The sequence below is a fragment of the Corythoichthys intestinalis genome, chromosome 2 (assembly GCF_030265065.1).
Source record: "Corythoichthys intestinalis isolate RoL2023-P3 chromosome 2, ASM3026506v1, whole genome shotgun sequence".
Lineage (NCBI taxonomy): Eukaryota > Metazoa > Chordata > Actinopteri > Syngnathiformes > Syngnathidae > Corythoichthys > Corythoichthys intestinalis.
The window spans coordinates 52,772,515-52,789,444 of NC_080396.1; the positions used below are offsets into that span (position 1 = coordinate 52,772,515).

General features: G+C 42.1%; 1 protein-coding gene across 1 annotated transcript; it reads right to left on the bottom strand.

Annotated features, from left to right (window-relative positions):
• Window positions 1–625: 625 nt before the first annotated feature.
• On the bottom strand, window positions 626–15,706 carry dhx35 (DEAH-box helicase 35). Its single transcript, XM_057830418.1, has 21 exons — window positions 15,609–15,706; window positions 15,229–15,356; window positions 15,044–15,136; window positions 13,780–13,857; window positions 13,572–13,676; window positions 10,653–10,714; window positions 7,326–7,395; window positions 7,131–7,190; window positions 6,456–6,568; window positions 6,293–6,389; window positions 6,023–6,181; window positions 5,589–5,799; window positions 5,372–5,496; window positions 4,658–4,712; window positions 4,345–4,535; window positions 4,181–4,258; window positions 3,961–4,090; window positions 3,771–3,852; window positions 2,768–2,839; window positions 2,517–2,628; window positions 626–1,947 (listed from the first exon to the last, which is right to left on the bottom strand). Exons 1-21 carry the CDS (start codon window positions 15,646–15,648, stop codon window positions 1,909–1,911), a joined length of 2,100 nt encoding a protein of 699 aa, XP_057686401.1. The 5' UTR covers window positions 15,649–15,706; the 3' UTR covers window positions 626–1,908.
• Window positions 15,707–16,930: the final 1,224 nt, after the last annotated feature.

The following is a 16,930-nucleotide window of genomic DNA, read 5'->3' on the forward strand; positions in this document are numbered from 1 at the left end:
CACGACCCTCTTGAGGATAAATGGCTTAGATGATGGATGAATGTATGTATTTATGAATGTGCAGGGGCAGAGCAGATGCACCCAAGCAGTGGCCCAGATTGTAGAGGGGTCCAAAACTTGACATTTGGGTACACCGGGCAAACCCAAATGGTTTGGGTTCAGGGCTAAATTTGTTGAGCCTCTCCACTAACTAGAGCATAATGAGGTCAACATACAGTATATGGTTTGTTTCAAAGACTTGATTTAATCTAAGTCATGGTTGTCATACATAATTTTTACAGCTCCGCCAATGTGGGCATGTGTATGTTGTTAAATCATGTTATGATTATCTTTACTATTTGGGTTTAGGGGGCCTGGTCACATTACTCGCCCCTGGCCTGGCTGTTATTTTTCCCACCATTGTGTACGTGTTTCAACATTGACCTTAAGAGTAAGACGACTTAGAAATGAATTGGGATACCTTTTTCTAATTCTTCATATTGCAACAAAATATCAACAACAGCAACAAAAAATCCAATGCTGAATTATTACAATAAACAGTAGCTTCAAAAACGCGATGCGAGGGTAATTCGCATTTGTCGACCAACAGCAACATCAAGTGGACAGCCTAAATAGTGTCCAACTGAAACTCCCATGTGAAACATTAAAATTGTTCGGACCATAAGGACACTCAGATTCCTATTCCCAGTGTCTAAGCAGTTGAACAGGACAGATTAAAAAAAAAAAAGTAACAAAAGAACTGACACTTGATGCATGGTGCATGTATTGCAGATTTATTAGATTATGTGAAGAAATGGCAGGTGGCAATTTTGCATACCAGCAATGATTCTATGAATGTGCAGCAGACATGCAATAGGTGGTTTGCTTAGCTACCGTATGTTGTGCTTCTGTGGGCTGTGATTGGTTTAACGGCTCAGATTACAGCAGTGGTACATGAAATCATGCATGTCTGTCTGAAATTCTAAATTGAATATAATGACAAACTTGTAATAGACAGATTTCTAGATATTTTAGCTGAAAATAGAAAAACAAAATTAAAAAAGCATTTCTAAGTGCACATGTACTACTAACCAGTAATGTGAAGTAACGCTACGGCAAGCCTATTTATTGAACTACAGTATATTACTGCATTTTTAATGTATATGGCTAATTCGACCAATTTAAGCAATGTGGACATTCTGGTGGCTAGAAGATAATGAAAAGGATTGATAAATGCTAGTTATTTTGAGGCATTAGGCTACATCTGAAAGCATGTAACTCCATTTTAAGTCGCATGTCGACAAACAGCACTATTTGGTCTACACAGCTTTCCTTGTACATTATTCGTGTGTTTTTATAAAATCCATTGAGGAATGAAACGGGTAACATGCGAATGAAGGAAGGTAACTGGCACTAAATGGCGAAACGACTGAACAATCTCGATTTTGGGTAAAATGCTTTCACAAAAGGTAAAGACGGTCTTTTCACAGTGTCATCATGGAACCATTTTAAAGAATTTAAGATAAACTGCAAGTAAAGTTACCAGTAACATTTCTAAAGGCACCTAGGTTATGAGAAGGAAAATACATTGATAAAGAAAAGAGTGTCAAACTGTGGCATGTCCTTACATTTCAATGTTTTCCATAGTTCAGCACCCAGCAATTAAAAAAATACAACTTCTTAAAAAATAATAAAGCCTAGAACCAGGTATGGCTGCAAGCATTCCCCGGAGCTGGGCCTTCTCTGACTATGTACAAGTATTTCCTCTTCTCACATTCATCAGCAGTCGCGCGCACACACAGATCTAATAATAGGAGATCACTATGAAAAGGCAAGTGTGGGTGAGCATGGTCACAGTTGTGCAATGTGGACATGATCAATAAATATGAAGTATTTATTTACATAAGGAGCACTAAAAGCTGAAGAGATCTAGAGGATGCGGGATCGCTTGCTCCCAAGTGAATCATGCTGAAAGAGAAGGTAGAAAGCTTCTGTTAGTGACCAGATTACGGTACCTAAAACGACAGTGAGTTGCAGAGTCCAGCAAGGAACAAATATTTTGACTTACAAAATGAATGACAGAAATGTTTGCATGTGAAATGCAAAATTGTACCCATCCATGGTTCAGGGTTACTGGTGATCTGGAGTCAATCACTCCTTCACCAATTTTAAAATAACTTCTAAATTTGCAGATCTATCCTGGGTCAGATCAAAATTTGGTAGTACACCTGCTGCATGCAGAGAAATTTGCAAACACAATAGGTATTTTAGGAACTGCTTCTATCCTAATGATGTCATCCATTTGAAACGTAAATCACCTCGCTTGCATTAATAAAATTCCAGGATCATATTCTCGTCTAAAATTAGATTTCATCATTTCACATTGTCTATGTTCTGAATACGACTGTGACTTGTGTGCTACACCTAATAATAAAAACTTCATGAGGAAACATATTATAGGTAGGATCTTTTGCTTGAAGAGGGATACAATTACTAGAAAGTGTCAATTACAATGTAACTACGCTTTTCCGACTTACTTTAGCCTGCTTGTAGAAGTGAGGGGCCAACTCAACCAGCCAGGAAGACTCCACTGCAGTCACATCTCGCATGAAGTACTTGCTGGTCTGCAACACTTCATTGAAGACAACCCTATGGTAGAAGATTGTTGCTATAAAAAACATGCTTGGATTGGAACTATGTGTGCCTACATTCACAAGAAACAACAGTAGCTTAAGAAAAAAAAAATTGGTAATTAAAACATTTATGAAGTCAACAAAAATGTCCTAACCATTTGGGTGGCTTCTCTCCATACAAGACAGAGTTTGGGTGGATGTGAAGCTCACGATCGTCTCGCAAAGTCCTGGCAGAGAAAAAAATATATTAATAGGATCATATACAAGATCAGTGATTGACAACCGTTTTGTGCTAATGTGTCATGAGAGATCATCAAGTATGCTACAGGAAATTATCCAATTTAAATCATTTCAATTCGTTGCACTAAAAAAGTTACTATTTATTGACTAGAAATGCTGTACAAAGTATCTAACTCTTCTTGCCAGCATTGTATGACAGGGAAATGATCTGACACAAGACAGCAGAAAGTAAATTTAACCTTTGTGTCTACTTGTTTCCATTCATACATCACATTTACATTAACGCTGAGTAAATTTGTAAGTTAATTGAGTGCCTCAAATTAAAGGAGAAGACAACACTTCTTTAATGTTCATCCCAGCGGAAATAATCCTGTAATAAATAATAAATTACATAAATTATAAAGACAATAATTAGTATTAATAATTTGAAAAATCACATAATTTCTTTTATAAGTTACGTTTAGTTGTGGGGAAAAGCATAATAAAAGCCATTGTTTCTCACAAATGCCCATTAGTAGTGTGAGGATATTTTTAAATGCCAGTACTGTTTTAACCTATCAAAAATGTATCTCAGATTGTATGTCCTACTCGTCAGTAATACTCATTGTCCCATGCGGATATACATAATTACACACACAACTAGCATGTATCATTTTAATTGTTGTTTTACACATGGGTTTTGCTTGAAAAACAAAAGGCGAAGGCAGTGTCACACTGAACAGGTACAGTAACTATCAAATGTATGTGCCTATATTTTAGCTGTTATATTTACCCCTGCGTAGAAGTCTGTTTTTGTGCAAGTGTATAACTGACATCACAGTTGTCTCAGAAATGGCTGCTCTTATGGAGCTTTTATCCGATCACCATGGGACAAATCAGTAATGCATTCAAGAAATTAAAAAAAAAAAAAAAGTTTACCGATAGGAACCAGAGTGGTGAAAGCGTGCCGCATTGGCAAAAAACCCAGACACAATGCACCGTAAGATCACATCAGGATCACCTGCGAGGGAGCAAACAACATGAATACAAGTTGTTACTAGCAAGCAATGAAAGCCTGTGCTTTGAAATGCAGTTAACGAAACAGCAGTTAAAAATTAAGTGGATATACCTTCGCTGGAAGTCCACACCACCTTGAACTTGGTCATGAGACGCCGCAGCTGCTCTCGTACCGTCACGGCACGCTGCAGTCCTTTGTAATTGAGAAAATGCTGCTGACACCACTTGGAGCTCTTCTGGTGCTGCACATTACAAACACACAAATAGAGACAACACATTTCAGTCTCCCTAATGCGCCAAGAAAACATGTAGGAAATGTACACTAACTGTACCTTTATGTAAGCTTCATACACATTCAGCATGGTGAGGTGATCCCCTTCAGCAACAGCAAACTTTCTGTGCTCACGGGCCTGCGGGGAGAGGTAACAGAAAAGGGTTGATTGCTGAAACAGCTTTGGCAGTTAATAATAAAGTTTTTTATTGCTATACTCCTCACCGCTGCTTTCTTTTGATTGGGGGGTACAACAAAGATATTCTGAATCTGCATCATTGCTGCAATGGTCACAATCTCTTTGGAGCAGCCAAAGTTGCCTGACTCTAGAAGCATCTTAGCAAACATGGGGCTAAGTGGGAACTCAGCCATCCGCACGCCCATCGGCTCAGTCAAACGTCCATAATTGTCTAGACCTGCAAACGGACAGTGAAAGAACTTCAGATATCATCATATCCTTGCCATCATATTAAGAAATATAAAATGCAGTACTGTAAATACAGAAACGGAGCATTCTATTATACTTTTAATTTCTTACCTCCGAGAGCGAAAAGAAGCTCTAGAGCCTGAACCATAGACTGAGCTGGAGGTGGCTATGTGGTAGATTTAAAAAAGAAAATATTAAAATGACGAATTCCAAAGTAAAAAAAAATAAAAATAAACAAGATCAAGCAATCAATCACTTTCAAGATAAATAATGTAAAATGATAAATGAAGTATTTATACCAATTTGGTCATTTTACTTAGGGGTCTTTAGCCTTAAAATACCGTAGTATTAAACTATTAACTTGTTATAACTATATTTCACAAATGGAAAGCTCGAAAACAATAATGAAATTGTACTGGATGAAAACATTTGCACTCCATACGACCAGCTAACACGGAAAATAATCACAAAAAACACGACAGTAACCAATGCATTCATTTCCACCGTCTATATGATTTATTAATGTAAGTAAACAACTTATTTTGTCAATGTGAATTCACAGTGGCTTGATATTGAGACGTTTGCTGCAGCCTAGTGGTGGATCTGAAGTGCAGTTGTAGCTCAAATTCTTGCTTATAACGACAAAATAATTTGAAGTAACAACTCTAATTTTGAATAATTAAAATCAATGCACTCATTCTCAAGGCAGCGTGTTTAGGAAGATCTTTCAACACTAGAAGGCTAGGATTCATGTTTTACAGCAATGATTAATCTCCTTTATGGAACTCTATGCCTTTTCCTGTGGATGAAAAGTGATCTACTCACAGAAAGGAAGCTGAATCGCAGCACATTGTCAATCCCTAAAGCTTTAAGCTGCAAGATAACCGGGGCCAAGTTAGTGCGCTGCATCTCTGGCACAGTAGAGGGAGGCAGTTTCTCGAAGTCTTCCTCTGAGGGAAAATACAATATTGCATGAACACACATACACACACTGAATAAAATGTACAACTATAAAATGTACTATTCTTCTATGCGGACAAACCTGTGTAGAGTCTAAAGCATTTTCCAGGTCGGTTACGGCCAGCCCTCCCTGCCCTTTGGCTTGCTGAAGCCTTGGAGATAGGAGTCACCACCAGTGACTCAATGCCAGTGTTGGGGTTATACGCACGGAGCTTCACAAAAGCACAGTCAATGACAAAAACGATACCATTGATGGTGATAGAGGTCTCAGCTATGTTAGTGGCCACCACCACCTGAAAAAACAAAGACATTTTAGTGTCAAAGGCAGTTACACACACAAAAAAAATTGTTGTTTTTTTGGCCTATTTGCTAACCCTTCCAAGAATATAACAGACAACAATTTATATTTATTACGTTTACATTTTTTCAAGTAAGGAAAGGAACCATGTCACTCACATAAAAAAAAATCCTCAAATGCAATGGTGACAAACATGCAGTAGTTCTAAAGACATTTACTTTGCGAACTGTAGCTGGCACCCGCTCAAAAACCTTCATCTGGTCAGCGTAAGGTAAACCGGAATACATTGGCAAAATTCGCAGGTGTTTCCTCATGCCTTGTCGTGACATAGACCTGGCCTGGTCCTGTAGAAGGGACACCACCTTTTCTACTTCTTCCTGCAGGAACAGTGGTAAAACTAACCTCTCGCAACAAAATTTCTGCTCACATTTACAACTGAAAAAGAATGTAATTGCTGTAATTGAAATCAAAGAACAGAATTCTCAAACCTGGCCGGTAAGGAACGCCAGTACATCCCCAGCATCCTCTGCCTCATGTATCTTCATCACAGTCTCCACTGTGGCCTTCACATAGTCAGGTACAGGACTAACGACCAAACAGACACATTCAGTGCAGTCACATTTCAAGACTTCATAGTGTGTGTTTCATTACCTGAGCGTGTAAAATATATCCACTGGGAAAGTGCGTCCCTCAACAGTTAGGATACCACATGTGTCCCTATTGGGATCTCCGGATTCATTCTGGTTGAAGAACTCGTGAAATTTCTTTAGGTTGAAGGAATTATATTGTTAGCACAACAAAGGAGATTCATTTTTTTACCTCTAAGCAACAAAACTCTTCCCTGCAATTAATCTACAGAAATTGAATCAACTGCATTCAGATAACTCTGTGTTTGAGGTACTTATAATTATAAGGTTATATAATTTGATACAGAATTATATTCACCATTCTAACAGGCCAAATGTTTTACCTGTACTACATACCTACACCATAGTCAATGCCCTTTACACAATCGGATTATTTATCCAGCCAAACTATGATACATAAACACTATAGGAAAGTAACAGCTCATTCCCAAACTAATGCAAAGTGCATGGGTAACTGGGAGATTCACTATCTAGGGCAGCTTAAGCACAGTTCTGTCTCTGAAACATACCGCCCAGTTTGACTAAATAATGTGCACGCACAGGCTAAATTAATGTATAATATGGCGTTAACGACTGCACTGTATCGCATTTGTCAGTACAATAAGAGCCGACCTGACAATGACTTTCATTTTTTTCTTCGCCACTTCAGCATATCTCTTGATCTTAATGACGCAGTTACCTTGGCATCCAGAGTGGCAGAAGCCACAATCAGCCTCAGTTCTGGACGTTTCTTCTGGATCTGATGAAGATAAAGATTATTTGAAAGGCTTGTGAAAGTGAAATAGGTGCAGAAAGTTTTGCATTTCAGGCAAACCCAAAGCCACCAGGATGCAAAGGATTTTTGTGCAAAAATGCAAAAGCAATTTTGTAATACCTTCTTCAGCAGGCCAATGGCTATGTCTGTGTACAGGGTTCTCTCATGCGCTTCATCCAGCATCAACACACTGCAAGACAGCAAAGAAGAAAACTTCAGAGCTTTTACAATACATGATAAAATTCATGCCATCCATCCATCCATCCATTATCTTCCGCTTAGTCCGGGGTCGGGTCGCGGGGGCAGCAGCTTTAGCAGGGAAGCCCAGACTTCCCTCTCCCCAGCCACTTCAGCCAGCTCCTCCGGCGGGATTCCAAGGCGTTCCCAGGCCAGCCGAGTGACATAGTGTCTCCAGCGTGTCCTGGGTCGACCCCGGGGCCTCCTGCCGGTGGGACATACCCGGAACACCTCTCCAGGGAGGCGTCCAGGAGGCATCCGAACCAGATGCCCGAGCCACCTCAACTGGCTCCTCTCAACGCGGAGGAGTAGCGGCTCGACACCAAGCCCCTCCCGGATGACCGAGCTTCTCACCCTATCTCTAAGGGAGAGCCCGGACACCCTGCGGAGGAAACTCATTTCGGCCGCTTGTATCCGGGATCTTGTTCTTTCGGTCACAACCCACAGCTCGTGACCATAGGTGAGGGTAGGAACGTAGATCGACTGGTAAATCGAGAGCTTCGCCTTTTGGCTCAGCTCCTTCTTCACCACAACGGACTGGTGCAGAGTCCGCATCACTGCAGACGCTGCACCGATCCGCCTGTCAATCTCCCGTTCCCTCCCATCCTCACTCGTGAACAAGACCCCAAGATACTTGAACTCCTCCACTTGGGGCAGGATCTCATCCCCGACCCGGAGAGGGCATGCCACCCTTTTCCGGCTGAGGACCATGGTCTCGGATTTGGAGGTGCTGATCTTCATCCCAACCGCTTCACACTCGGCTGCGAACCTTCCCAGTGAGAGTTGGAGGTCATGGCTTGATGAACCCAACAGCACCACATCATCTGAAAAAAGCAGAGATGCAATGCTGAGGTCACCAAACCGGAAACCCTCAACGCTTCGGCTGCGCCTAGAAATTCTGTCCATAAAAATTATGAACAGAATCGGTGACAAAGGGCAGCCTTGGCGGAGTCCAATCCTCACTGGGAACGAATTCGACTTACTGCCGGCAATGCGGACCAGACTCTGACACCGGTCGTACAGGGACCGAACAGCCCTTACCAAGGGGCTCGGTACCCCGTACTCCCGGAGCACCCTCCACAGGATTCCCCTAGGCACACGGTCGAACGCCTTCTCCAAATCCACAAAACACATGTAGACTGGTTGGGCGAACTCCCGTGCACCCTCGAGGACCCTGCTGAGGGTGTAGAGCTGGTCCACTGTTCCACGGCCGGGACGAAAACCACACTGCTCCTCCTGAATCCGAGATTCGACTTCCCGACGGACCCTCCTCTCCAGCACCCCTGAATAGACTTTACCGGGGAGGCTGAGGAGTGTGATTCCTCTATAATTGGAACACACCCTCCGGTCCCCCTTTTTAAAAAGGGGGACCACCACCCCGGTCTGCCAATCAAGAGGCACTGTCCCCGATGTCCACGCTATGTTGTAGAGGCGTGTCAGCCATGACAGCCCTACAACATCCAGAGCCTTTAGGAACTCCGGGCGGATCTCATCCACCCCCGGGGCCTTGCCACCGAGGAGCTTACCAACCGCCTCAGTGACTTCAACCCCAGAGATCGAAGAGCCCACCTCAGAGTCCCCAGACTCTGCTTCCTCAAAGGAAGGCGAGTCGGTGGAATTGAGGAGGGCTTCAAAGTATTCTCTCCACCGACTCACGACGTCCCGAGTCGAGGTCAGCAGTACACCATCTTCACTATACACAGTGTTAATAGTGCACTGCTTTCCTCTCCTCAGACGCCGGATGGTGGACCAGAATTTCCTCAAAGCCATCCGGAAGTCGTTTTCCATGGCCTCACCGAACTCCTCCCATGTCCGAGTTTTTGCCTCGGCGACCGCCGAAGCCGCAGTCCGCTTGGCCAGCCGGTACCTGTCAGCTGCCTCCGGAGTCCCACAGGCCAAAAAGGCCCGAGAGGCCTCCTTCTTCAGCTTGACGGCATCCCTTACCGCTGGTGTCCACCAGCGGGTTCGGGGATTGCCGCCACGACAGGCACCAACCACCTTACGGCCACAGCTCCGATCGGCCGCCTCAACAATGGAGGTTCGGAACATGGCCCACTCGGACTCAATGTCCCCCACCTCCCCCGGGACAAGGGAGAAGTTCTGCCGGAGGTGGGTGTTAAAGCTCTTTCTGACAGGGGATTCTGCCAGACGTTCCCAGCAGACCCTCACAATATGTTTGGGCCTGCCAGGTCTGGCCAGCAACTTCCCCCGCCATCGGAGCCAACACACCACCAGGTGGTGATCAGTTGACAGCTCCGCCCCTCTCTTCACCCGAGTGTCCAAAACATGTGGCCGCAAGTCCGATGACACGATTACAAAGTCGATCATTGAACTGTGGCCTAGGGTGTCCTGGTGCCAAGTGCACATATGGACATCCCTATGTTTGAACATGGTGTTCGTTATGGACAAAAGGTGACGAGCACAGAAGTCCAATAACAGAACACCACTCGGGTTCTGATCGGAGGGGGCCGTTCCTCCCAATCACGCCCCTCCAGGTCTCACTGTCATTGCCCACGTGAGCGTTGAAGTCCCCCAGTAGAACGAGGGAGTCCCCAGAGGGGGCGCTTTCCAGCACACCCTCCAAGGACTCCAAAAAGGGTGGGTATTCTGAGCTGCTGTTTGGTGCATAAGCGCAAACAACAGTCAGAACCCGTCCCCCCACCCGAAGGCGGAGGGAGGCTACCCTCTCGTCCACCGGGGTAAACCCCAACGTACAGGCACCAAGCCGGGGGGCAATAAGTATGCCCACACCTGCTCGGCGTCTCTCACCGTGGGCAACTCCAGAGTGGAAGAGAGTCCAACCCCTCTCGAGAGGATTGGTACCAGAACCCAAGCTGTGTGTGGAGGAGAGTCCGACTATATCTAGTCGGAACTTCTCTGCCTCACACACCAGCTCAGGCTCCTTCCCTGCCAGAGAGGTGACATTCCATGTCCCAATAGTTAGCTTCTGCAGCTGGGGGTTGGACCGCCAAGGCCCCCGCCTTAGGCTGCTGCCCAACTCTCTGCGCACCCGTCCCCTTTGGCCCCTCCCACAGGTGGTGAGCCCATGGGAAGGGGAACCCATTTTGCCTTTTCAGGCTCTGCCCGGCCGGGCCCCATGGGGACAGGCCCGGCCACCAGACGCTTGCTTTCGAGCCCCACCTCCAGGCCTGGCTCCTGAGGGGGGCCCCGGTAACCCGCGTCCGGGCAAGGGAAACCTGAGTCCTTTACCTGTATTTTTTGAGCAGGGGATCAGCCATCATTTCCCGTATTAAAATACCATCTGTAAGGAACTGAAGAACAGTGACACATAAAAAGATGAGCGATTGAGTTACTTATATACGACTGTATATACATATATATATATAATAGCCCTTCTCAAAAAATTAGAGGTGCACGATAATTATCGGTTCGATAATTATCGGTCCAATAATAGGAATTATGACGTCATCCCAATAAATCCAATAACATTATTATTAGGCTCGATAATATACTGTATCATGTTTTTGGCACGGTGTCGGTGGATTGGGCTGTGTGCGTTTGTTTCCTCTCCTGTTTTGCCAGTATGCAAAGTTTTGATACTGTTCTAGAGGCCATATTTTTCCATCACTGGATGATAAACCTTACTATATGAATTAGCAAATGTTTGCATTTTGCAGTGTTATATTTTCAAGTTGTTGAGAGGCCTTTTGAATATTGATAGGCTTGCTGTCCTATAATTGCCTAGTTAAGAAAGTTGTTTCATGGTCCAAGACCACAAAAGTCTCCTCTCCTGTTGCACCAAAAGATTTATTTGCTCACAAAGCAGAGTACCTGTTGGGTTTATGTTTGTTTTAGTTCAATACTCATTGTTCAGGGGAACACATTGTCAATGACATTGACTGATTGACTCAAATTATATTTATTTATAAAACAAAATATGGGCACTTTATTTGAAGTGAAAACTGTTCTCGACTTTGTTTTGTTCATTATAATAATGTTCATGTCATCATGAAAATTCTGGTTAGGTCAAAGGCAAATCTATGCTGAATCCTACGCTATTATTTTTAACCTACAGGTATTCAAAAACTCAGGTGAATATACATTTTAATATTATATATACAGTTGTGCTCAAAAGTTTACGTACACTTGTGAAGAACATAATGTCATGGCTCTCTTGAGTTTCCAGTTATTTCAGTTATATCAGTTAACTCTGATTTTTCTCACTCGCTTTTCTGTTAACCCATAATAAAGTCATAAAAGAACCAAACTTCATGAATGTTTTTTGTGACAAAGAAGTATCAGTTCCAATCACTCTATCGGAGAAAAATCAGAGTTGTAGAAATAACTGGAAACTCAAGAGAGCCATGACATTATGTTCTTCACAAGTGTATGTAAACTTTTGACCACAACTGTACATATATATATATATATATATGTCGGTTATCGTATCGGTATCAGCCTTGAGGAGCAGGAAGTTATCGATATCGGTTTCAAAAAATGGATATCGTGCACCCCTACAAAAAATTAGCATATTATGATAAAGTTCATTATTTTCTGTAATGTAATGATAAACATTAGACTTTCATATATTTTAGATTTATTACACACAACTGAAGTAGTTCAAGTCTTTTATTGTTTTAATATTGATGATTTTGGCAAAAAAAGTCAAAACCAAAAATCCCTATCTCAAAAAATGAGCATATTTCATCCAACCAATACAAAAAAAAAGTGTTTTTGAATCCAAAAAAAGTCAACCTTCAATTAATTATATCAGCTATGCACGCAATACTTGGTCGGGAATCCTTTTGCAGAAATGACTGCTTCAATGCGGCGTAGCATGGAGGCAATCAGCCTCTGGCACTGCTGAGGTGTTATGGAGGCCCAGGATGCTTCGATAGCGGCCTTAAGCTCATCCACAGTGTTGGGTCTGGTGTCTCTCAACTTCCTCTTCACAATATCCCACAGATTCTCTATGGGGCTCAGGTCAGGAGAGTTGGCAGGCCAATTGAGCACAGTAATGCCATGGTCATTAAACCATTTACCAGTGGCTTTGGTACTGTGAGTAGGTGCCAGGTCATGCTAAAAAATGAAATCTTAATCTCCATAAAGCTTTTCAGCAGATGGAAGCATGAAGTGCTCCAAAATCTCCTGATAGCTAGCAGCATTGACCCTGCCCTTGATAAAACATGATAGACCAACACTAGCAGCTGACATGGCATCTCAGACCATCACTGACTGTGGGTACTTGACACTGGACTTCAGGCATTTTGGCATTTCCTTATCCCCAGTCTTCCTCCAAACTCTGGCACCTTGATTTCCAAATGACATGCAAAATTTGCTTTCATCTGAAAAAAGTACTTTGGACCACTGAGCAACAGTCCAGTGCTGCTTCTCTGTAGCCCAGGTCAGGCGCTTCTGCCGCTGTTTCAGATTCAAAAGTGGCTTGACCAGGGGAATGCGGCACCTGTAGCCCATTTCCAGCACACGCCTGTGCACGGTGGCTCTGGATGTTTCTACTCCAGACTCAGTCCACTGTTTCTGCAGGTTCCCCAAGGTCTGGAATCGGCCCTTCTCCACAATCTTTCTCAGGGTGCGGTCACCTCTTCTGGTTGTGCAGCGTTTCCTGCCACACTTTTTCCTTCCCACTGAGGTGCCTTGATACAGCACTCTGGGAACAGCCTATTCGCTCAGAAATTTCTTTCTGTGTCTTAGCCTCTTGCTTGAGGGTGTCAATGATGGCCTTCTGGACAGCAGTCAGTTCGGCAGTCTTGCCCATGATTGCGGTTTTGAGTAATGAACCAGGCTGGGAGTTTTTAAAAGCCTCAGGAATCTTGCGCAGGGGTTTTGAGTTCATTCATTGATTCAGATGATTAGGTTTGTAGCTTCTTTAGAGTACCTTTTCATGATATGCTATTTTTTTGAGATAGGGATTTTTGGTTTCTCTTGACTTTTTTGCCAAAATCATCAATAATAAAATAATAAAAGGCTTAAACTACTTCAGTTGTAATGAATCTAAAATATATGAAAGTCTAATGTTTATCAGTACATTACAGAAAATAATGAACTTTATCACAATATGCTAATTTTTTTAGAAGGACCAGTATATGTATATACTTTTTTTTTTTTTTTTTTTTTTTTTTTTTAAGTTCAACATGTTTTAGGGAATACCTTGATCCTTGTAGCTTGAGAGTCAGAGCAGTCGTCAAATCGAATAGTGTATCCTACCTCATGTCCTAACCGAGCACCTCTCTCTTCTGCAACACGACTGGCTACCTGGCACCAAGGAAGAGGAAAAGTGTTTGAAGCATCCACGTCCTTGAGTGTTAAACTTTTCCTTGAAGAGATGGCTGTTTTAGGACATCCGCAGAGCTCTTACAGAGATAGCAGCTACGCGTCGAGGCTGTGTCACACCAATCACCTTCCCTTCTGCTGCCCAGCCGACCTCCAGCAGGTACTTGGGAGGTAGAAGGGAGATAAATTAAAATAGATAGCTACAGAATGAGCAGAACTGACTGACATCAATGTTACAGAACAAAGGACACGACACAGAGCGCATATCCACATGCATCTAACATTTAAGTACTACTTCAAAATTACAACATGTATATTCAACCAAGAGTAAATTAAAACACACTAGTTTTTGATTTTGAATCACTGGTGTGTTGACCAGGGGTGAAAGTGGTTAGAATTTCTTGTCGGAACTCCCTGGCGGGAAGGTTGCCACGGAACCAGAAATTTGGTTTTTTTGTGTTTTTTTTTTTTTTTGGGCGAAACTACTGAAATGCAAAGAGAACTGTTTTGGTCAGTTATTTCTATAACACAATTAAAAACTGATTTTTATTCAAAATTATATTTTTTCAATGATTTGCAAATTAAAAGTTAACAAAAAGACCTATAACCCCAACCTCCATCTCCTAATTTTTATTTTCCCTCATTTCCTCACATACTAAATGCCAAATCTCAATTTTAATTACTTAAGAACATAGGATGTATATTAAAATTGAAGATAATGTAAACATTTTTTGTTGTGTTTTTTAATAAAAAAGATATAAGTAACATACATTCAGAAAAATAAGTACAAATGTCATATTATGCAGAGTGAAATGGAATATATTTTGAAAATCGCGCATTGACTTTTTTTAAATCATAAGGAAATGAATAAATAGCCTCACATAAATGAACAAATATAAGTCCAAAGTGCACATTGACAGCTAAGATGTTCTGAACCTCCCCATCAGAGCAAATAAAACTAAATATGATAAATAAGCCACCTTTACTCTTTGCTTGCTCTTAAAGATTTGATCCATTTTCTGTTGCATTGCCCCTTTTTTTTATTTATTTTTTTTTTTTTGCGGTTTCAGAAAACATGCACTTTTGAACCATTCAGAGCTAACTATCTCTGGTGATCACATGTCAGTATGTCAGCCAGTTGAACGGATAAATGAGCCCAGGCGTTTTGCTAGGATTCGAACATTGACGTGACTCGTCATCATCAGACTCGGATATATATTTTCGAAATCAAAGCACCGTATACCGGAACTGCGTTCCGGCCCAGAATCTTATACCGGAACTGCATTCGTGACCGTTCCCGCCCACTTTCACCCCTGGTGTTGACAAACACTATGCTGCAAAAACCTTACCTGGGGGATCTGTGTTGTCTTCCCACATCCAGTTTCCCCAACTATAATGACAGTCTGAAAGGTTTCCAGCAAGTACAGGATGTTGTTTCTATGCTGGAAAGACAGTTATTTCACCAAGTCAGGCACAGTCGGTGAAAGCCAACGGAAGGATAGGCATGTTGGGTGCTGTTAGTAGACAGTGACACCTTGAAAACTGGTAGTTTCTGTCGTTGCTTCTCTATTGAAAGTGAAATAAAGGGATTGTAGACAGCGGTGGAGCCGGTGATCTCGGTGTTGAGCTCACGTTCCTCAGAAATCCCGGGTGCTTCGGACCCTGCACACATGGGATACGGTCGGGACCTATACTAGTAATGCAATTTGGAATTCAAATAACCACATTTAATGAGCTGCTATACTTTGCGCCCTGTTTGAATTAGAAAGGCGGATGCAGATATCACGCAGATTGCAAACTGACGCAAAATGCCCCACGAAATCCGATTGCATTGGCAAATTGTTTATATGCTTACGAGTTTGGATCAGTGTGTTATAAAAACGACGCCCAAAACATTAATGTAAACGAACTTACCCGGCTTCCAAAATTTCATCGTGGAACGGGGACCCGCCATCTTGGATTCTACGTCACATATTATCCGCTCATCGAAAACGTCACCAAGCTTCGCTTTGCCTTGCAACTGTTCAATTCTTCAAGAAAAGTAATACGGCGAAATCTTCTATAAGGAAAACAGTATGTTGTATCTGTATTGAGTGCACAGTAATATACACCATACTTATATTTTGATCGCTGATTTGAGTGTTAAATTTCAAAATCTTTGGTAGTCTAATGTATAGTGATAACGTCGTTTTCATGTTTGTGTGTTGCTTCAAAATATGATAATACATTAATTAAAACGTCTCGTGCTGTGGATTCTTTTAGTTACTTTAAAATGCGGATTACCTGCATACATGGAGATTAATTACGGTGGAGACGTGGGGCATAGCCACCCTGGTGGCAGAAAATGTCATTGCATATAATTGACTTTGTAATATTATATAAATATAAAATTAAGACTGCCGGTAAAATGTTGTTTATAAAAGTTGTACAGCAATAAAACAAACATCAAAAATGAATGAAATGAACAACAAAAATATTTTTTAATGGGTCAAAATTATTTTTCAAACAGATCATGTGACTAGCCCCTAAGAGACGGTCATTCGCTTTGCCCCCAAAAAAACACCTGAGGACAGAAGAGGCAAGATGGATATTTCTCATTTTTTTCAAACCCAAGCTTTCAAAAGCAACAACAACTAATGAGCGAGAACCAAAGATTGAAGATGTGGACCATGCAATGTCGGAGAGCACCGCCAAAATGGTTTCAGTTTGTCCCACTAAAGACGTTAACCCTAAAAAATGATGGGAAACAAACAAAAAAACGCTAATTTTCAAAGTATTATTATAAATGTTCCTGGGTGGAAAATTCAGTCAAAACAGATGCGGCGTCTACTTCTCCACTAGGAAAGACAGAAAAACGCGCGCTCACACACACTCGCACACACCCGCACAGCTGGGATGCCTGCATGTACGAGCATGGGCTAAGCCAATATCCGAGCATATATCTTTAAATTTTTTGCCGACACTGCGTTCCCGGGTAATCAACATTTTTGCACCCCCTGCCACAAAAGTAAAACTCAGCCTATGATTACGTGTTGAGTGAATGTAAGTAGGGTAAAAAATTACCCCCCCCCCAACATATATATATATATATACACTTAATTACATCTAAAATTATGTATTTACTTTACCTTAGAATCAAAACCTCTTAAATCAAGCTATTTTTAATAATCTATAAATTTATCCTAATGTTAACAACTGTAAATAATGTAACCACAGATAATATGTTGCACTACTTT

Coding starts and splice junctions, on each gene's coding strand:
- dhx35 (XM_057830418.1), bottom strand. CDS start 15,648: ATGGCGGGTCCCCGTTCCACGATGAAATTTTGGAAGCCGG. Junction 15,137..15,228: donor AGAAACTACCAGTTTTCAAG/GTGTCACTGTCT, acceptor CTGTCTTTCCAG/CATAGAAACAACATCCTGTA. Junction 13,858..15,043: donor AGACAACACAGATCCCCCAG/GTAAGGTTTTTG, acceptor CTACCTCCCAAG/TACCTGCTGGAGGTCGGCTG.